The sequence below is a fragment of the Linepithema humile genome, chromosome 6 (assembly GCF_040581485.1).
Source record: "Linepithema humile isolate Giens D197 chromosome 6, Lhum_UNIL_v1.0, whole genome shotgun sequence".
Classification (NCBI taxonomy): domain Eukaryota; kingdom Metazoa; phylum Arthropoda; class Insecta; order Hymenoptera; family Formicidae; genus Linepithema; species Linepithema humile.
The window spans coordinates 1,746,042-1,768,643 of record NC_090133.1 but is presented as its reverse complement, the minus strand read 5'-3'; the positions used below and the strand labels follow the sequence as shown (position 1 = coordinate 1,768,643).

At 40.9% G+C, this 22,602-nt stretch overlaps 2 protein-coding genes across 2 annotated transcripts in view; one reads left to right on the top strand and one right to left on the bottom strand.

Moving 5' to 3' along the window:
* The window catches only part of LOC105673092 (putative protein FAM10A4), a 48,466-nt gene that overhangs the window by 8,882 nt on the left and 16,982 nt on the right, over positions 1 to 22,602 (bottom strand). The window lies entirely within an intron of this gene.
* On the top strand, positions 1,506 to 21,446 carry LOC105673089 (proton channel OtopLc-like). Its single transcript, XM_012368443.2, has 9 exons — positions 1,506 to 3,205; positions 14,565 to 14,796; positions 15,127 to 15,241; positions 16,222 to 16,447; positions 16,789 to 16,946; positions 17,219 to 17,435; positions 17,530 to 17,689; positions 17,785 to 18,651; positions 18,913 to 21,446. The coding sequence occupies exons 1-8, from the start codon at positions 2,191 to 2,193 to the stop codon at positions 18,617 to 18,619; spliced, it is 2,958 nt and encodes a 985-aa protein (XP_012223866.1). The 5' UTR covers positions 1,506 to 2,190; the 3' UTR covers positions 18,620 to 18,651; positions 18,913 to 21,446.

The window sequence follows — 22,602 nt, the reverse complement described above, 5'->3', positions numbered from 1 at the left end:
CTCAATTATCGTGTTCATATTTGGCGGAGAAAAATTTATTCAAGAGAATTGTGCAGAAGAGCGACAAATTCGAATAAGAGTGACAACGTATAATAACTCTGTATGCACGTCTGCTATTATGTTGTATCATTCAACGCTGGAATTATCGTCCTAATGCGACACGGCGCTTATAATTTTCTACACGCGCGCGCACGCTTAACGCGCCTTAATATATATACTTTGGGTTTGTTACGATCGGACGGTGTATTAACCTTGCCGCAACGGATCTTGCGCCGTCCGCGGAAGTACAGCTATTTCGTAAAAGGCGATGATTATCAGCCGGAGAACGCCTTGACTCCGCGCCGCTAAACAGGGTCATATCCGTCTATTTTCCCGCGTAGAAAAATGTCGCCGATTGATGTTGAAAAATACATTTGTATCACGGGGATGCCTAGGCACAGAGTTCAGAGTTTAATGGTCGGTTATTATCCGTAATTTCACGGCAACGACAGCTGATCGATTACCCCGTGTATCAATTACCATATACATGCACGAGAATGCCGCAAGGTGGAAGAGTAGTGGGGAGTAGCCAACAGTTGAAGAAGAATCTTAATTTTTATCGGCCTTTTTGGTTTATCACTAGGTCACTTGTGTCTGTATTTTCTACCCGGCAGCTTGCAGAATTTATTTAAGCGTACGGCTAATGTGTTTTTTAGAGCGGATATCCTCTTTCAAAATTTTTTTGAAGGAATTCTTCTTCGTGTATTTTTACTTTTATTGATATAATTATTATAGGTATTTGGATACTTCTACAAGTGCGTTAAACTTGTAGTAAAATTTTCATTCTACAATTATTTTTGCTTCTGTTCTTCGTGAGTTTATATCTCGATGTATAATCGATATTACGAATCGCTCATCCGATAATTTAAATTATTCCATCTGATCCTTTGTGAAATGTTAACAAACAGAGAGAGATAATGATCGGAAAACGCGCAACTATCCTGAATGTACAAACGAGTTATCTATATATCGCAAAACAACAACGTCGGAAATGAATTACACCACAATAGATACGAAACGTATGATATTAAGGTATTGCTGACATCGCTTTAGAATAAACAAGGTTTGCGAAAGATTGTGGCAAATTTGTAATATATATGTATTTAAATCTTTAGACGCTATCACAGTTTGAGATTTTTGAAAAACAAACATCGTTTGTTCAAACCACGTTCTTTTTTTATATATTTATTATAAAACCGGCGAAAATTCAGTTACTTCTAAATAGTTGAGTAATCAAATACAAAATGTAGTCACGATATGGAGATTTCTGGACTTCAAAGTTTAAAAGGCAAAATTGTCGCGAGCGAAAATTGAAAATGCGAAAAGTCGACGCCGTCGGTAAAGAATGTGAAATCCTCTTTTTCACGAATCTGGTCACGAACGAGAGCTACATCCATCTCATCGACCTCCAGCCACCACCCTGACGACACCGCGATATTGTTTCTCGTGAAGCTAAAGTAGCCGAGTGCCATTTGCCTTTTACGTGCGAGCCGGTAGACTCGATGCTGGATCTAATAGCAAAAATTCTAGACATTAACAAAACGTTATAGATTACGGGAAAAGTGATTCTCGCAACTAAAGAATTATCCGTGTGATCTCGCAGTGCAAAGTTCGTAAGTTGAAACGATTCCACTGAGATATGATTGATTAATTAATTTTATGCCCTTCGATCTTCAAAACAAGTCAAAGGTGAGCGCAATAATCTTCAAGACTAAAATTTGCAAAAAATTATCGACGCTTCGGAAGAGAGTAAAATAAGTTATACAAAACCAAGAAAAATAACTTTTGTAACTGTAAAACTTATCCACTTGATTTTGTGTTATTAAATTATTACAATAGTATCGATTTTCTTAGAGTGTCATAAATTAACTTATTTCACATGCTGAAATTCTCAACATAAATTCCAAGAAAGCAATGATCTCCAAGTTTAAGGTCCCGAAAAAATCCGAAACGTTTTCACGCCGTGTTTATTTCAACATTCGCCGAGTGTCAAGAATTTACCGCTCGATTCGTCCCTATTTTCGCGAAATAAACCACGGATTATCGCTCTCTCGTTGCTCTTAATAGAGTACGCATATCTCGTCTCGTTAGTCACGATCGGCTTGTGCGTGACATCCGGCGCGGGCCGTTTGACACGAAGAATTCATCAGAATGGTGGCCGAGTTGGCTGGCATTTTCACGGCGACGGTCGACGGACAGGCAGCTCCGGACGCATCTGGCGGCACCTCGAAACAGTGCAAACGACCCAGATGGATCCAGACGGCGACGCGTGAGCCAATCTATAGCATCCTCGATAGCAACGGAACCGTCGCAGCGAAGAGTCTTCCTCCGGATGTTCAGCGCAAGATCGTGATAATTAGCGCGGTGAGGAACGAGCCGAGTCGCAAGTCTGACGCGGAGTGTGTCTGTTCACCCTCGCGGGGCAGAACGTCGCCGATTGTCGAGGTCGAGGACGAAGACACTCTTTACAGCGTGGTGAGAAAGCCGAAGAAAGTGCGGTTACCGGAAACGTCCTGCGAGAACGAAGTGATTCGATCCATCGACAAGACTCCGAACGAGAGCACCGATTCCGGAGAAAAGTCCGGGCAACCGCTGGACCCCGAAGACGCGTCCAGACGAATCGGGGTGAGGAAGTGGTTGGGAGACACGCCTAGACAGTTACGTTCGGATCCGCCGGAGATGTACGCCGACGAATCCGAGTACGAGAACCCTTGGCCCGACCGTGAGAACTCGGTGGCGCTACCCAGAGGAGTGGTGGGTCTTGTAGGGCCTTACAGAGTGTACGGGAATCCTAACGAGAGGAGAGAATACATGCTCCAAGAGGAGGAGCTCGTCGAAGAGGCGGTGGACTCCGCGAGCGAGAAAGTGCAGGAGCAGGAGGGCAGAGATCAGCACCGTCAGCGGGCGAAGTGGAAGATTAGGGAGGATGACGAGGAAACTTTGGTGCCGGACATCCGAGAGCTGCCGGGCCTGGAAAGTTTCGCGGAGACGAAAATGGAGGACGAAAAGAGTGGGAATGATGATTGGAAGATTGAGCGGAGATCGGTGTCGAAAATGGAGAAATTGGGATGCGTTGAGGGGATCCTGTCCGGTAAAGAGGAACGCGCGGTGGATGTACCGGATACGGTGTCCGCGGTCTCAACGACACCGATGAAGGACAAGTGGGGTGAGGAAATTTGTCTTGCGAAGATCGCGCGAGATACTTTTACGCTTTAATCATTTTGTAAATTATGCTGATTGCCGCACAAAAAATGATCGCTTAGAATACAATCTATATTTTTCAGGAGAAAATTTATACCTTTCGAATGATATACAAGAGCCGTACAAATTTATTTTCCGCTTCTTTTTTCAAATTTTGGAATTTTCAGCCTGCTTTGAATGATCTATAATTCACGATAGAATTTGAGGCAGAAATGCGTTTATAATTTCATATAATATAATAGAAAACATTTGAGGAATTAATGTATGCGCGTGTAAAATGTATATCATTGATATGTATTTTGTACATGTGCAAACTTTGACAAAAATGCCTTTTATATTATACAGTGTATGAAATTATAAATAGAATTTTACCGCGTAAATTATAAATCACCCAAAGTATATTTTAATTTCATGAGGAATTATATCTAAATTACATGCACAATTATATATTTATCTATGAATAATAATTATGTACGCAACAATGTTGGTAAACTAGTAACATGGGCTATGGAATATTGGGCGCTATCAATTTATAAATTATAATTAAAATCGTTTGCATAGAAGTTGATCAAACTGATATTAAATTAATATTATAAACATGCGAGGTTCGAATTTATTCGAACGAACATCAATTAAAATTAACCAAACGTTTAACGACGAATTGCTGCAACAATTTCTGCAAATCGATGTACATATGCGTCATGTACATGCCAATGATCTCTTGTATCACGGTTAATCCACTTGTAAATTATGATCAGGTGCATTTAATAGATTGCGAGATTAATTCCGGCGTACGCGACGATGGCGCATAATTTGACAAAGTGTGTCGCGTGCATTTGGTATGCGAGGCGACACTTGTCTTACGGTATTGTCCGGCAAAAAGGACTCGCGTAGCGGTAGATGGTACACCGGGTATGCATACGCATCAACTTGTCAATACGTGCGAAGTGTGGCTCATGAGCCAACGATAGGTCAACATTCGTCTAGTGCACTTCTGTGCACCTGTTTCTTTGTTACAATCCCGCCTATGTTGTCCGAGCAACGGTGAATGGTCTCGTTCGATTTGTAAACTTGGATTCTACACAGTAGCCAGCATTCACGCATAATTTAAGGCCAGGATATTAGATTTCATTTCAATACCTTGCGCGATGATATTTGAGTTTTCACGAAATGGAAATGTCGACATGTATTTTCTGTTGTGCATTTTTACACGAATTTTACTTCAAGTGTGTTTGGAGTATGAAAATTTGCACGATAAAAAAAGGAAACATTATTATTATTTGAAGCGTTGACAAAACTCGACGCGATTGTTAGTCATCAATAAATATTGACAATTTTATTTCGTTAATATTTTTACCTGCACTATTGCGTTTTCTAGCCAAAAGTGCTTTAACACATTGCCATTTTTTTTGGTTTAGCAAGTTTGTTCGACGATTAACAATTCAATCTCCAGTGACGTTAAAAAGTTGAAACCGTGTTAACGGTTTTTGACGTTCTTCACATACGTCATTTCATTGTTGAAGGATTAAAGCGAGTAACACACGCAGCTTTCTAGTCAAGTCCAGTTCGCAGTTGTTGCTTTCTTTCGAGAGACCTTTCATTATATCTTCGTCCGATATGCTGTGCTCTTCGGCTGTGCTCGGCCGCTACATTGTGTATCACATAAATTGCGCGCGCGCGACTTTCACCATTTTTACACACCTTTTACCGTCCGCTCGATCGACATTTTTACGATCGGAGAGTTATCGGGGGATTTTTAATACCACGACACTCTTCGCTGTTTCTTCGCGCTCGCGCATCGCCGTTTAGTTTCCTGGTTGACTGGCCGGCCGGGCGCTTTTTATGCAAGCGGCGCATTATCTCTCCGCGGTGGAGTATAGCGCGTTGCATCCGCGCGGATACAGATTTGCATCGAGGAAATTAGAAAGCATGCATAGCAAACGAGCGTGAATTATTCCATCGTGAATTAGACTATGCGAGTGTGATATAACCGTTCCGAGCAACGCCGTCGTATTTCGCGACAGATCGCCGTAATTCTTCAACGCCGCCAGCGGCGTAAAAATCGAGCGCGCGCGCGCGAGCGGGAGAAAAGACCCTTATTATTCTTGCACATAACTTTTCAGGCCATTCCACTGCGCATCGTTTTCTCCTCCGTCGTGGAGAGAAAAACAGCACCTCGGAGAGATAAGATCGCAGCGCGCGCGAGAGCGAGTGAAGGGATGAGATAATTTTAAGCAATATATACGATATTCTTACGCAATGATTTAAAATCCGACTGGATCCGGAATCGAATTTGCATTCGGTACTTCGACGAGATCCGGTATATTTAGCATAATAATGTGACGGCATGAATATAACATCGGGCATTAATATATAATGCTTCTCTCAGATCTCTATTTGAGAGAGCACATTTAAAACTAATAGAAAGTTTTGACTCGATCGATAGAAACTAAGTGTGATCTTACACTGTTTCTCACGATACTTTTAATTTAGTTTTCATAATTTCTTTTTTTTTTGCAATTATGAAAATACACCACTAAAATGTTAGTTGTTGAAGCACCTGTTAAGCCACTTGTTAATTAGCGTTCTTTCGCCAGGAGCAAGTAATAGTACGAATAGTAAAAAAAAAAAAAATAAGACTGAAGGTAAGAAATTTTATCGCAGGCAAATTGGCTAATTAGCTCGCAATTAAACATATTTATGGAAGCAAATGATGGAGTACGCTTCCTCACTTCTCCCTCGCCATTGTAACTTACTTTCGTGTTCTACTCTGAGCAACACCGTGACTCCATTAATCGTCGCGCAACATCGATCTGTCAGCCATATGACGCCACCGTTACTAAAAGACAGGCCGGCAGTCACTGTTACATATAACTGATTCTCTGTAGTTAGATGATGCTGCAGCTGCACCGTGCCGAACATCGCCGCCGGTCTGTACAGTTAACCACTTTTCTCGGCACGCGGCGGCGGCGGCGGCGGCGGCGCGGACGGAGCAACGCACAATCGCATCTGCGCGAAAATACACACATACATATGCGCGTGAGAGAGTGCGTCTTACAACGCGCGATCTCCTCTCGCGAAACTAACCATACGGTTTCGACTTTTCGACGCAGATGTTCTTCTCGTTGAGAGAACATCTCACTAAGAATGTCTACCTTCGGTCATTATGAAAGTGCTGCCGCGAATAACGACGATATGCACGGTGATAGATCTGCCTGAACAAATTATAGGAAAGACAAAACGGCACGAAACTGCGTCGCCGGTCTATAATCAAGAAGAGGAACAAATTAGAACCGGAAGAGAGTCGAGGAAGTGTCAGGAAAACTAGCGATTTCATTTCGCACCATCGCGAGTGCGACGGCTTCGAGCGTGATATTTGTTTACTTAAATACAATTTAAATAAAATAGAATATAATTATAGTATTTAATCCATAAGACATTTGTTAAATTGAAGTATACAGAAAATTTGAATTTTTTTACAACATTTGCCTTTCCGTCTCTGATTTTATTTTCTCTTTACACAAGAAAAACCGAAAAACAAATTTTCTAATTTCACATTATTGTGTAATTATTTTTTCCTGCGATATTCAACACGATTTCCACATTTTTCAATTAAACATACTTTTTATTTGAGAAAAGTCTAGTTTAAATCTCCGGGTTATAAGCGGTCCCGTTATAATATAAGCTATTGCACCAGCACGTTTTTACAAAACTACATCTCGCATCGACATCTGATGCGGCTCGTATGTAAAGGCACCAAGTAAAAAAAGATTATAATATCAAAGCGCATACAAGACGATTTGCTACGCCGTACCTTTGACTGGTTTTATTGTGATTATTTTATTGCGATGATAAAATCCTCACGGATGATCGCGCGACGAGATTTTATACACCGATTATGCCTTAAAGCGCGGTATTACATGCGATGCACGCATCACATACGAGCCGTTTCCTCATCGACGACATAATTCAATTACGAGATTCCTTGCGATTTCCTATCTTCGCGTTCCGTGTGTTCTAGCGATTTTGCTGTTGTTTTTTTTTTTTGTCAATCAGTAACAGGTATTTAAACATCATTACTGCTTCACATCTGTTATCTAAATGCATCTGCAAACGTTATGCAACGATACAGAGGATTCAAAAAAAATTCTCGTAAATTTGTTTATACGGTTAATTATTCGTAACTTTAAAAAACTAACTGTTTATTTTCCAAATTAAATTCTCTCTTTTGAGATAAAGAGGGAATAATTTGTTTGCGTCTTTCACTTTAATCCGGGAATGAATTCTATAACTATTTAATGAATAAAAATGCTTCAATTTAAAAAAAAAACGTTACATTTCTCGGGTATTATTTATTTAGTAAATGGAACACTAAATGAATGTCTTCGCTTTATATTAGAATACTCCACGATCTCATCTCGGATATTTATTATTACGAGAAGAGTGACAGTCCATACATTCGATTTAAGACTCGCAAACGTCGCGTCTCGCGTTCTTAAAATAGCGTCATCGATTTATTTGCTGGCCATCAGGCATCTGCTCGCCCGGTCAGAATACAAATACTTAAATCGGATAATAATCTGTCGAATCGCCGATGATGCTCGTCGTTTAAGTTTTACAAACGCTTATGATAATAAATGAATGTAATTTAATCAATCTCTCTCTGTTAGTTTTCCTGAGACTTCTTTGATTGCAAATTTAATAGAATGAATCATTGCCGTTACACGAGCAGGTGTGAATATCATCTATCGTTTTAGCGTCAACGTTACGAAAGTTACGCGATATTTTGTTTATCGTTTTCGAATAAAGAAAAACGCGAGCGCTTGTGGAATTTGTATGCACGAAACGCCGTAAATATCTCGCATATTCCCGGCGCCGCGCAACGTTGATTATGGCCATAATTAAACCAGGTGCCTGGTTATTGCTGAGCTAAAGCGCAGTTAAATTGACGCAAATCAAAATATATGAACGTTCTGTTTACGCGAGTTTAAAGATGCGCACCTCCATAAAATACGTACGAATGGCGCAAAAGCAGATGCCGGTCACCCAAAATGGTTCAACAAGTGTGACGTCGTTTTATTGAAACTTTCATCAAATCCCCCACTTTCCGCTCAATTTCACGTTGTCGACCCTTTCCCGTAAATCAATTACGAACACATGTTGATATCTTAATTTCTGAATTGCCAATATGTTGCCCGCAGCATTGAGAGCTCATTACGCCTCGTCCGTTTTTACATTAACGACAGCGGCAATTTGATAAAAATAAGAATATAAAATACATGGCGCGGTGTAGCAGCATGAGATTAAAAGCACAAAGAAGGAATGTAAAAAGAGCAAATTCACGAATTAGAATTGCAAATTGGAAAAGATACGTAATCACACGTTATGTATAACTCATGCGTAAAAAAAAAAGCCTACGTTTTCGTAGGTAGTGTCGTATGTGCAGATGTGGGACAGACGACGAAAGTGGGACAACACAGAGGAGAATTTATGAAATTTGATGAAGAAACTATTCTGTGTGCGTATGTCTCTTTCACCGGCTTTTATTTTTTACATTCACCGCAAATAGATAAAGTTGCATTGCAACCGCGATATGTAAACTTAGAAATATTCTTCAGCGATTGAAACAAAATAATTCCTATAATATAAAAACAATTAAGATTAAAATTCAATAATGAAGTAGCCGAAGAAGCAAATAAAAATAGAACAAAAAAGGATAGAAATAAATAACAATAGAAAAAACAAGCAGCACAAAAATCTGATATCAAGCATACTGCAAAACACATGACGTTAAGCAATTAATTTCTTTGTTAACAAAAAGTTACTGTCCGTTTAGTAGAATACACTTTGACCCGAAGTTTTAAAAAAACCGCGAAGCACCATTAAACTTTCTCTTCATGATCAGAAGAAGCTACAGGAAGACTTACGCTCGATAGTCTCAACTTTTCATCGAGCAAAAGGAAATCACTATATAGTAACAATCGCGGCAACACCATCGTTATTTCACGCCGAGAGCGATCGATTACGCAAATACGCGATAAATCCTCGTCGTGTCATGTAAAAAGGGAGCCAAATGTCAACATCCTTCTTCTTTATCCGCTTATCCCGCCACCGTCGGCCAGAATTGACAGATAATGGCTTGATATTATACTCGGAGCCGCGGTGTTAAAATGCCAAGGAGTCGACGGACATTATGTATCGCTAATGAGCCGGCGCTATCGTGCGGGCAGCGATAATTCGCAGGTGGCAGGCGGCAGTGATGTTGGAGGTGGTGCATCTTGCTCGCCTCGTGGTCGACCGTAGTAAGCCAGCTTATTACGCGTGATCGCGACGGCGGCTGTCGATTATACGGATCATTATGCAAGTTTCGCGACAAATTAATCTCGGCAATTTTGTTCGAACCGCTGCGCATCGGGGCCGAGCGTCTTCCAACACCCAGCTAGATAATCGCGATGCGGATAATGCGCCCCGCGTACGCTGTCGTATTTTGTACATTTAACCCTTCACCTTCTCGTACAATCTACGCGTCAGATTAGCGATTAACCCTCCTGCACTTTGCACGATGTAGATTTACCGACGTGTCGGAATTAATGCTTTTACGCGGAAAAGTATGAATTTCAAGTGGATTTATTGGATTTCCGGCATTAATCTGCAATAATGTAGATACGATCGGTTGCGGCATTTCATGCATAACTAATGACATATAATTGTATGCATAAGAATCTCTCGAGTTACGTCAATTATGTATTGCAATATTTCAACCGGAAGAAATCGCATTTTTCTCATTAGCTAGGAACAGTTAATTTTGTAGAAACTATAACTTTAAACATCACTTTTTTAATTGCACTCTATAAAATAAATTCCTTTTAAAATTTTCTCTTAATTCCAACTGTTCTGTTGCTATTAAATAATACAATGACTCAAAAAGTAGCCAGTCAGACAGTTCGTGAACGCAGATTTGATTTTAGAAAGGATTAACTAATACATTCATCAAGATTAGAAATGCGTATTCTAATGTATTCAACAACAAAATTAGCATAGCACTGCCGTCAAGTTTTTACTCTTGCGCCCGTTATTTTTTTCACTTCGCCCGCTATTTTTCGTTCAAAACACCGTGTCAAATTGTGTCCATCAAAACGCGTCGAATCGCGAGTGTCAGAAGTGAGTCACGAGAATAGCGGAATCTTCATCGACGGTTTATTCGATTTCGAGGGCGATGCATAAGCAATACCCCCCAAGGCGCTCGCTTCTCGTAGTAAAATAAGAGCAATGTGCTTGTACGTAGCACTTGTACGTAGCACTTGTATGTATATATATTGACGGATGCTGGGGAAACGAGGCTACGAGAAAATCGCATCATCACCGTCATCATCTCGGCCATCACCGCCGCCGCCGCCGCCGCCGCCACCGTTCGATATCCCCGAAAGAGTCGATGCTCCTTTGAGAGTACAGCAAAGTTACGCGCGCGTCACTTGGTGCCGCGTTATCGTTACGTGCACTTCGCGTTGTCCATCGTCAACCGGTCGTAGCGTCTTCGCGTAATCCGAGTGATGGACGGCGACGCTGTTGACGAACCGTCACGACGATAGTTTCCCGGTGACAAACGCACGGACGTCAGGTAAATCACTCTTACAACGGCGTCTCTTAACTGGCATCTTGAATAACGATCCGGGCGTTGTTGAAATAAAATTTTTCTCTCAAGCACAACTATTTAAATTTAGATCTTCGTAGTATAACATTTACTGTTTTGTATTAATTTGACAATTACAATTGCAATCAACTGATCTAATTATTATTGTCATTTAATTGTAATTCTAATTATCAAATCAAATTGCAATAATAATAATTATTATTGTAATTTAAACAATTGTCTGGTCATTTTTCTAAGAGAGATGAATATTTATCTAAATTAAGGTAAAAACAAAAAAGTATTTTGCCACAACTGATTTTTAAAATTTACAAGTAAAAATAATATTTTTTTCAAAGTTAGATTAAACAAAAAGTCGTTTCTTCTCAATTACTTTCACGACAAAGATAAAAAAATAATTAAAGTACTTATTATAAAAAATATTTCTCAAGTTACATTTTAAATACTAATATCTAGATTTGCCACGAATGTACCGTAATATACATATCATCATCCGCAGATCGCGCAGCTAACTGTTCCTTTTGATCGTTCAAGTTTAGGCTTCAGCCAATCTGAAATCTGCTTGCAAAGCGATACCCATTATACCTTCGTCGCGAGTTCATAATTTTACGGACAATGCATTTTATACCTTGCGTCCTAATTCTCCGGCCATCCGAATAAAAAAATATCAATTTTTACATCTCTAAGGTGCGTTATCTTCTTTAGCATTGTCGGAGCGAATAATCGAAATCTTTTCTCGAATACCATATGGCCCTGCTAATTCAATAAATCTTAGAAGACATGAAAATTGTAAGCTTTACGGGACTCGTCCCTATTGATAGATCGGCGAGAGAGAAGAGTTTCTGCAATTGACTCGTAATCTGCCGCAGGTGTACAGCAAATAGTAATTTGCGCTACATGATGATACCAGTCCCATCGATTCCTTTTCTATACCAATACTTACAGCTCCCCTGCTATTGCAATTCTTCCCATTAGAATCCACACGCATAATTTCGCACGGCTGAAGTTATGTTAAAATTTACGACGAATCGATTTGCGATGCCACTTACAGATAATTTTCGCATTACTTTTCTCGAAAAGTTGTTCCTCTTGCAAAATACGTAAGTGGATGTTCGGATCAAATTATAATGCAATTGACGAGAATATTTAACTCGCATTATATTGCGTAATTTGCTGCGGAATGATAATGTTTTATAAATAAATTTCTTTCTATAATCAAGTTGTTGAAGTTGACGCTTTTGCATAAGCATTATCGTTGTCAAGCAAACAGAGCTGTTGCGAGGAATCTTCTGCGAGATCTTGTTGAATACGCGACACCTGAGTCGAAGGTGCTCGCAAGTGCCTTCTGCCTAAGGACCTCTCACCTCTTCCATCTCCCTTCGCGTCCTTTGTGGTGGCTTCCGCCGCGGTGCTCCATCATCGCGTCATCCTCGAATCAAACACATGTCTCCGTTCCGAGATGCTCTTCAAGTTCGTTAATCGCGCGACGCGTTGTGCCAGCTGTCGCGCGCGTTGACTCTTGACTCGTGACTTTTGATATCGTACGCACAATCGAGGAGACAAGATAACGTTGATTTTAGCATGCGGATTTAAGCTAGGTCGGACTTGCGTGCGGCTGCATCGGCTTTTCGCCGAAGTAACGGAACGAATTGACGAAGAGCTTATTAGCCGGTTTTCGTGTACGACCGCCACTTATGCGTTCCGTAATTGTTATGTCCTGTTCGTTACGGATCACTATGCAAATGCCGATAAAAGCGCCGTATGCTTAGGATTTTAGCCTCAATATCAGTTGCTTTCTTAAAATAATTCATTACGGTTCCATCATGCGGAAGCGGTCCTTTTAAGATCACTTGCGGAGAATATTATAATTCTCTCAGGTTCATTAAAGATAGTAAGTACTTATCACGAGTACATTTATCTTCGAAACGATGGAAGATGGAAGAAAAATCTAGGTCAATGGCACAGAGCTAAACTTAATAGCTATTTGAAGATATTATTATCATTATGCGTATGATTTTCAATGAATAAAATTCGGTCAGCACTCATCAACAGCTTTAAAAAAAAAAAAAAAAATACCAACAAAAGTTGCCTCATAAAGAAATATAGAATAGCGATCTAAACACGAGTTTAAATATTAATTGAAATAATTACACCAAGTGATATAATTACAGTGATATAAGTAGTATAATTCTATCATAAAGCAAGTAAAAATCTAACAATTTCTTACTTGTAAATTAATATTTATTTATTATAAATTAATTTAAAAAATCTGTAACTTTTTATTTTCAGCAATCAGATAAATGCGCGAAAAGTGATTTATCATTAAAACTTTTGCATCGTCCAACTTATCTTAAAATTGAAATGTTCAAATGACCTATATTTCAATTTTAATAAATAAATCCAAATGAAGAAAGTTAAATTGCGTATGTTATATTCTTGTGAAAAACAATATTCATGTTTTTTATAAAAAAAAACAATCATAAATTATCGGATAGAAAATTTGTTGTGTTGAAAGTAAAATCCGATATTTCGAAGCGAAATGAATTAAATGCGCTGGCGAGAATTGCGTTAGAACTGCGTGTGCGATAAAGCAGTTGGACGAATCCGAGATGCACGCGCACGAGAGAGAACTTTACTGGTTTCGCCGTCATTAATTACACGGCATTACACTCGCGGTAATTGCTAGCTATTTAACGCGCTGGAGAGCCGAACTTTTACTAGAAGAGCTTCGTACGTTCTGACGGCCCGTAGCAGCAGAACGACTATCATTGTGCAGCTTCTGACGCGCGGCTACGCAACGTCGCGTCGCGAATGTATCGCGAAGATTTATCAAAGATGCGCTACTAGAACAAAAAGACGCAATTAAGCAAGCTTACACCAGTCGTTTTGACGTGTGAAATATTTTCCCCTACAAACGCATCAGTTTACTCTAACGAGTGTATCATTAGAAGGCGATCGCGTTCCACTCTGCGTAAAGATAACAAAAGAACGATACCCAAGTTATTTATAACAAATGGAAATTTAACTGGAATCGTATATCTTGTTCCGTAATTCGCTATACAACGGTCCACAGTAATCGACAGATTCGAAATTGGAAAGAGATCGAGAAATACGCTGAAATAATAATAAGGCTCTCTTTTTGCCAATTAAATTGATTTTAATGTACAATAATTAAAACTGCCATGAAGTTTTATAGCGCTTTTCTTCTCGTTGCTTAACTCGATCGTTCAAAGTTTATGCAACAAGCATAGAAAAGATGTTTCGGACTTTCTAACTCCATTATAGTTTTAACGGAATAAATATCGTTACATAGATATTTTTTTTTTAAATCTATATAGAAAAGGATTTTCTCCGCGCGCTGGAGATCGAGATGCAAATGGGATAGCAGGTGCTGAGCGCGGCGACTTCTTCGACGGCCGTTTCGTGAACGTCAGGGCTAGCGGGGAGATCCATAAATCCGTGACTGTTTTAGCGCCGCGGGCGCTATCGCGCCGCGTGCAGAAATAAACGTATAAATTCTTTCAGCGAAAGTTACACACATTTCTCCGACGACCCGGCAGGCCAAAGAAAGAAAGTGGCAAGAAGAAGCGAGGTTCCACTTTTCCGGCTGCTGAGTACGTGCCGAATGTTACGAACGCGCGTTTCTCATCTCCCTCCCTCCGCTTCTGTCTTACAGCGGGCAATGAGCAGCACGACAAGGACAGCCTGAACGAGACCGGAAGTACAACGGGTGGCACCGTGGAGGGCGCGCCGGGTGGCGGCCCCAGCAGGGGTGACCGGACTAAGGACAAGGATGACCACGCATCCCCGCATGCATCCTCCCCGGCGCAACCGGCGAGGTCCTTGGTCTCGAAGATCCTGTCGAGAGCGCGAACGCCCGACGACCTGCTCGACCACTCGGAACCCTAGTACGATCTTTTGAATCGCAATTCTTTCTTACGAAACGTGTTCTGCATTCAAAAGAATTTCACGTTATTATTTTTTTTTATTTTTTTTTTATTTTAGATTGAATTAATGTATTTTTTTATTTAAATCATCTTCGGATAATATCTTGGCCTGAGGCACGAGTATCTCGAAGATGGATCACGTACACAATCACTATCATAACACACACATTCCTATATTATTTTTAGATATTAAAGAAATTTCAATTATTCTCCGATTAATCAATCTTATTCGCTCAGAGTTTTAATTGCTTAATTCAATTTCAATTTCTATTCTGCTGTTTTCCCCCACAGCTCACAATTATGGGTGGTCCTCTCGAATGTGTACGGCGAGCTGATCGTCGTGCTAACGCTGGCGGTGTGTCTGGCCGAAGTCATGGACACGCCTGTGCCCCTGCTCAGTTTGCAAGTAAGTGAACCGATTAGGCTCTGTAAATCAATCGTCTTATCGCGGGCACCGGATCCGATAGAAAAGTGAATTCAGGATAGCGCGCAACGCGTCGGAGTCTCGAAAGTAACGCTGCGCTGTCGGACTTGGGATTATTGTGCCGTTACTTCATACAATCCGGGGAAAGTACACGTATCGATGAGGCAACCTTGAACTAGAAACTCGGACTGGGTCCTTCCTAGAAGGAAATATATAGATTCCCCAATTCTGCCTATTGTCGCGGTGAAATAAAATCATTTTCTCACCGAAGCAAAACTTTTTTTGCTCATTCAAAAATATATAACTGTATTTTGTGTAATTTAAATCAATATATTTATTTATTAAACTTATTATCTTAGAAAAATTTTCATGTGACAAATTAAACTTGCGACATCGCTAATAATTAATAATTCTACGGCTAATTTGACAAAATTTCCGACATGTTTTAACACTGATAATTATAATTCAATCTAGATTTATTAACAAGTTTTGGAAAAATAGTACGGTTCTTCAATTGTGAAGAATTGTAAAGATAAATTTAGAATCATAGCCTTGTTTTCATCTTGGAGAATAGTTTTCGTGCAAAAAAAAAACAAGAGACGTTTACACGTTATTCCGGCGCCGGGAACCCCAGGCGATACGATCGGAATTAAAAAGCGGTCCAATGTAACAGGTATGTCGAGCAATTTGTATCGAAACACCGTACGTAATTGCGAACCGAGTTCGCGAGATTACAGAGAGCTCCCGTGCGCATAAATTACGGATCGGGGAACGATATAAATGAAACGTCTTGGTCGTCGTCGTGCTTTAGAAACCGGATCGCCGGCGCTTATCAATGTAACGACCCTTTCCGCGCGCAATCCCCGCTCAGGGTCGTGTTCCAAATCACAACTCCGATATCTGAACTTTGCATAACAAGCGCGTCCGCTGAAAGTTGCATAATTCGCAATCGTTTTTCGCAGGGCATCTTCCTCATGTATCTCTACGTGGGCAGTATCGCCGTTATCATCGGCATCTACATATGGGTGCTGGTTGACAGTTGCAGCAGCTTAAGCCGAAGCCGTAACGGGCTCGGCGACGCGGAACTTGGCGGCGCGTCACTCACCAGGTTCGGGTCGTTAAAACGCGCGCACATCTCCAGAGCCAGAACCGCACCGACCAGTTTCTATATACGCGTCGGCGCACTCTGTAAGTGACAGCGTTAATAGGCCAAGAAAAAAAACCGCGACGATACTTGTTTTTGTATCTTTAATTATGCGAAAATGAAACCGAAGAATTTCATTTATGCCTCATCTGAAATTTTATTGATATCTCAATTAAGAATTATTACTTAATCAAGATTTAATGTGCAAAATTTATCACATCCGTGTGATACACTTGAAATTGAATTCAGTTCAATTTCTTTTTCGTTTAAAACTTAGCTTCGAATTTATTTATAATTCAAAATATGGCTGGATTATTAAAATTATAGTTGAGAAATTGTACGATCAAATAAGTTTTATTAACTGGTTTTATTATCTGATTTTCAGTGTTCGGCCTGGCGACTCTGGTCTTCAACGGTTTAGAAATGGCGATGCACTCGATGATGCAGGGCGCCGAGTGCTTGACCGATGTCATTTTTGTGCATCCGGTGGTACATGGCCTGTTCACCTTCTTACAGATGCACTTTCTCTTCGTAAACTCGCAGGCAAGCGTCGGCGTTACGTTAATTATATTAAAGCAAGCACTGAGCGCGGTTCGCTACGCGGTCAGACAATGCGTGAGCGCGTTTCTTCGTTACGCTTTGATGCCTCAACGACTATGTATCACTACGCGATCGTACATCAGGCGTGCCAGAACAGCTTCTTACAAATTACGCACAATAACTTTAAAACTTTACCAAAATACATCTGTTGAAATTTCGAGAAAACCATCGATTTTAGGATGGAATTTTTATTTCTCTCCCGTTCGTATCCGCAGGTCCTCGTAGAGCGCTTCGGCCTGGCAGCCAGATTCGGCTTCACGCATCTCGCAGCCACCAATGTCGCGGTCTGGGTGCGTCTGGTGATTTGGGATTCCGCGCAGGAGTGGACTTATTTTGTGCATTTGGCGCAACACGAACAGGAGACGTCTATATCTCCGCTGAATCTTCGGGGATTTCCCGGATCCTTGACGAGGCAGTCGCGGGATCTTATAGGTATTTCGTTCTCTGTTAAGTTTTAAGTTTAAGTTTTAAGTTTAAGTTTTACTTAAGTTTTTCCAAGACCGATTACGAGAACGGGTTATTTCAGACGAGCCCACGACGAAAGCGAACTTCAGGCCCTATCAACCTGTCTCGAACGAGCAAATTTCGCAAGTGATCGCGTTGCAGGAGTGCCTAAACACCAATACCTTAGGGCAGCTGTGGACGTCAAGCATGCCTTTCCTGTATCCCTTCATCGTGCAATTTAGGTGCGTTATTACATCGTTGAGCAACTTTTCAATGTAAATTCAACTTCTAATGATATACTTGCCAGCAGTTGTCATAATTTCTCTCAATTTTTCAGTCTAATCGCCGCGGCAGTGACTTTCGTGATGGGTCAAAACGTCGGCCGGGGTCGGTTTATGAAGCAAAAGTTCCACGGCAGCAAAGATCTGAGCAGCCACAGCAGGGTGGGCTGCGACGGTTCCAGCAAGGGTCTCTTTCTAGGTATCCTCTGCATGGTCGCCGGCATCGTGGTGATTCTAATCTTCCTCGTGGTGCGGGAGGACGAGAATTTCCCCTCCGCCACGCTGTCCTGGTTGACGTGCGGCACTCTAATCGGCATACTGACCCTGAGCAGTCTGATGACCGCCAGCGGCCTCGTGCAGGTGCGTCAGATCTCGGTGGTGTCGCGCGCGCCGGCCGCCCTGGACAGCCTCCTGTCGAACGTCTCGCTCTTCGGCGTGCAACTCTACTCCGTGTTCACCATCGTGGTGTGCGCGTGCTCGCTGGCCATGTCGGATCACGGCGAGACCGAGGACACGCGTGCCCGCCACATCATGCTGCTGTCCATGTCGGTTTTGCAGCTGGTGCAGTGCTTCGCGCAGAGCACGCTGATCGCCGAAACGTCGCGACGCTCGTGCCTCACGCGTCTCCAGATGCTGGCGAAGCCCGGCCGGCAAGTCATCACCTTCCTGCTGTTCAGCAACGCCGTTCTCTGGGCCTTCGACACCGTCATCACGCAGAACTGGCTGTCGCAGGAGTTGCAGCTGCGGTTCTTCGGCGTGCTCGCTTGGGGCGTGCTGTCCAGGATCGGCCTGCCTCTTCTAATCTTCTACAGGTTTCACAGCTGCGTGCTGCTGCTGGAGGCGTGGAACAAGTGCTACAGAACGCCACGGGGAGAGCATCCTCTCAACTGACAACGCGGAATCTCGCGCCGACTCTCGTGCAGGTTCGTTGAAATTGTGCAATCGATATAATAAGTTCAATTCTCTTGCGTGTATTTATTCTTCTTAAAAAAAAAAAAGTTTAATGAAGAATTCTTGAGTGATGATTAACTCTTTATCCATCCTCTATAATTTATGTTTTAATTTATTAAGAGCAAAATTTCGAATCAAAAGAACATGCCGATAATAATGATAATAATGATTATAGTGGTTGGCGGCTGTACACTAAATTCACTGCTCACTGATAAAATATGCGATGCCAACAGACCGCACCCTGGCTTGCGAGACCCTCACTGTCCTGGGAGACTGATGCTTAAACCATCTATGGACAACGAATACGCTTACAAGCGACTAATGTATCCGCATTCGCTGTCATTGGACGCGGTGCACTTCCTCCCCTACGTGGACAGCGCGAGCTGGCTGTATCTGGATCCGAATCCCGTTTTTCCCGTACGTTTGGAGTGCGACGCGTCGTTAGCGTCCGAGCAGCATCGCCACCATCATCACCACCACTATTATCATCATCATCATCATCGCCACCGCAACGGCCAGAGGAGACACCGTCGAGTACTGAGCGATCCCGGTGGATGGAACGCCGGTACTCGGATGGACGCGACGCGTCATCGACGAGTGCTCAGCAGCAGCTGCGGCGTTAATGTTACTCAACCATCGATAGACGAGGCCAATGAAGACAATCTGTCGCCCGAGGAGGAGACGAGAGCGTCGACCTTCAGAAAAGTGCCATGGCACCCTAACTTGCATATGCTCAAGATCAGGAGGACGTAGCGAAGAGAATCGCAATGAAGAGTGAAAAGGGAGTAAACGCGTAGATGAAGAAATTGGAGAAGGCAAGTGAATAAAGCATGTTGATGTCGAATCTATTACGAAGAATCGAGCGAACCTCAAGATAATTCCGCACACGATGATTTGTCAAGTTGCCGCAGTCAGTTTTTCGACGGTTCACGCGTTAGTTCAATTAAACGTGACACGCTTGCGTTGTTTATTTGCCTTTGCTACCGCGACAGATTATCTTAATAAAAGATACAGAAGATTCCACATAATCTAGACTCACGTGGTGCATCGTGCTCGTCGCTTCAACGTTCGCGAGACGACGCCACGTGACTTTCCCCGTGTCTGAAGCGAAACGCTCTTCCACGATCACCGTCTCCGAGAATGCGATACACCGTTCGGTTTCACGTGCAATATTTCTAGATTCTTAAGTTCACGCTATATAGTGTACAAATGATCGCTGTAAACGAGCGCCGTACGACGACGATGACTTCGAGAGATCCCGTCGTCTCTAGCGCGAAAGCCATCGGGATTGCATCGCGTTCGCGAGAAGCGACCGGCGATGCAATGCTCTATAACATTTAATAATTAATGCAGAGAGAAAGAGTGAAAGAGAAAGAGTTGTAATTATTACTGGCGAGCGTATATATTTTTGTACATATTTATTGCAAACATTTTATATATGGATCTGACAGGATAACACACGAAACAGAATTCTCAGTGGAACTCCGTTTATTGGAATAATCTGGAGATACAACTCCGCTTATCGGATCGTCTAAGAAGCTAAATCCCTTAAAAGTGTTCCCTTTCTTTTTTTTTCATCGCATTTTTCTATTCCTCAATTTTTATATATTTTTCAAATAACAGAATAGCATGTTAGTATATAATCAGAATTAGATACGCATAAATTGAAATAGTCTTATTTCGATCTATTAATAGATATCACTAATATCGTGTAGAAAGAAAAATTAACTCTCTACATGATATTAATTAATTTCTTCGATCGTTCGTTTATGTAAATTTTACCGATTTTAATGAATACGTAAACGGTTCGTTAATTGAATAATATGCCGGATATAAACTCCGGAATCTTAAAAGCTACATCCTTAAGATTACTTGCTCACAAACGAAATGACTATATTCGTTTTGATTAATTGCGACTGTGTAAATGAAGAATTCATCTTCGATAATAATTGTATATTGCGTGAGATCTTCAGACAATTATCATTTCATAGAGATTTTGCTTAAAAGTAATTCTGACAAATGGGGTTTTACTGTTGAACTCTTTTGTAGAATGTTAAGTGGCATTATTTGAATACTTTATAAGTACTCAACGTGGCAGTTTATAATCTATCTCGCGCACGAAGCAGTTCGTGTCCCATGCTTTATCTTATCAATGTAGAATTATATTGTATCTCGTGGACGAATTACTTAACGAAAACAAGCAAGACAGTGCCGATCTGACTCTCTCTCGTTAAATTGCGAATTAATTATTGTTTATAATAGCGATAAATTTAATGTCGACTTTAATCAATTTTAAACCTTTTAAATCACTTCTTCGATGTAATTTATTTTATCTCCAAAATTAATGCATCTACACACACAATATCCAGATTGTTAATTATGGCACTGACATGTAAGACACAAAATAATGATTAAAAACAAAATATCGGCGATTAAATGTAATTAATTGAAGAAAAAAGAATACTTACTTATCTTATATCGATTTTACGAGTCGAATATATTTAATTGCTTACAGCATTATTTCGAAAACTGTATCCGTTTGAGAAAAATCGTTGATAATGATAAAGTACGATCAATGGGGGGGATTAGGTAATAAAATACAACGCACACACACGAAATTCGTCTTCTTAGAAAACGAAGAGCGCTCTGTAATGTATAACAAACTATATTGATTCACAATAAAAGTTCTTTCTTCGGAGATATAGACATATCACTGATACATGCTATTTGTATATATCAGGCTTTATATATATACAGAGTGGGACATTTTAATCGCTCCAGGCGGATATTTCAGAAACCAAGAGAGATAAGAAAAAAGTTTTATGTAAAAGTTGTAGGATTTAAAAAAATCTATTTACTGATCTAATCGGTTCGACCTTGGATGGCGTCGCCAAGGTCAGGTCAAAATCAGGTCAAACTGATAAGATCAGTAAATAGATCTTTTTAAACCCTACAACTTTTACATAAAACTTTCTTTTATCTCTCTTAGTTTCCGAGATATCCGCCTGGGGCGATTAAAATGCCCCACCCTGTACATCCTTTTATATATAGAGCGAGAGATATAAACAAACAATAGCGCTTTTTAACCCATTAAAGGCGGCCGTTTTATCTTATCAATGTAAATTCTAAAGTAACCATGTTAATTCTAAGATGTGAAATGTTTACTCTAATTACAAGTAAATTATGCAAGAGTGAAGAACAAATGGCGAACAACGAAACGTTTAAATTAGACATTGCAGATTGTCTAAAATCAGGCTGAAAATTACGTAGAAAAACAACAGCAAGAAGTAAATGCAGAATTGAGTTGCCGACGCACGGAATTATTCTTACGGAATTAATTCGATCGATCGTTTAAATTCTTTTCAATTACGTGAGAAGTTTTTTTTTAAGTAATATTCAACGAACAACGTTAAAAAAAGCTAAGAGTAAATCAGCCTTTAATGAGTCAATCGATCAAGATGCGATCGCGATTAGTCGAGGCCAACGTCGTCCTCAGGAGCTGGTTTTGGTGGATTGGGATATCCTGCTCCGGCACCGGGAAAACCGGGCATGCCGCCTGGGAAATTCATCCCAGCGCCCGGGAAATTCATTCCGCCGCCTGGCATGGCGGCGCCGCCAAATTTCGAGGCCATTTTATTGATAAGCGCCATTATCTTGGGATTGTTCTGGTATTTCAGGACATTCATCGGATTCGTGGAGATGTCCCTGAAGGCCTCGGCTACTTCCGGATCCTAGAGACACGCTCGTGTGAATGATCGAGTTACGCATCGCCGCGATGGATTTGCAAAAATTGTATAATTATCACTGACAGATATATTTCATTTGGAAATGTTTTATAATTTAAAAGAAAGTGAAAAGAATGCCAATTTATTACTTTAAAATTAATTAGAATTAAAAGTTATGATCAATGTTTAATTAAATTG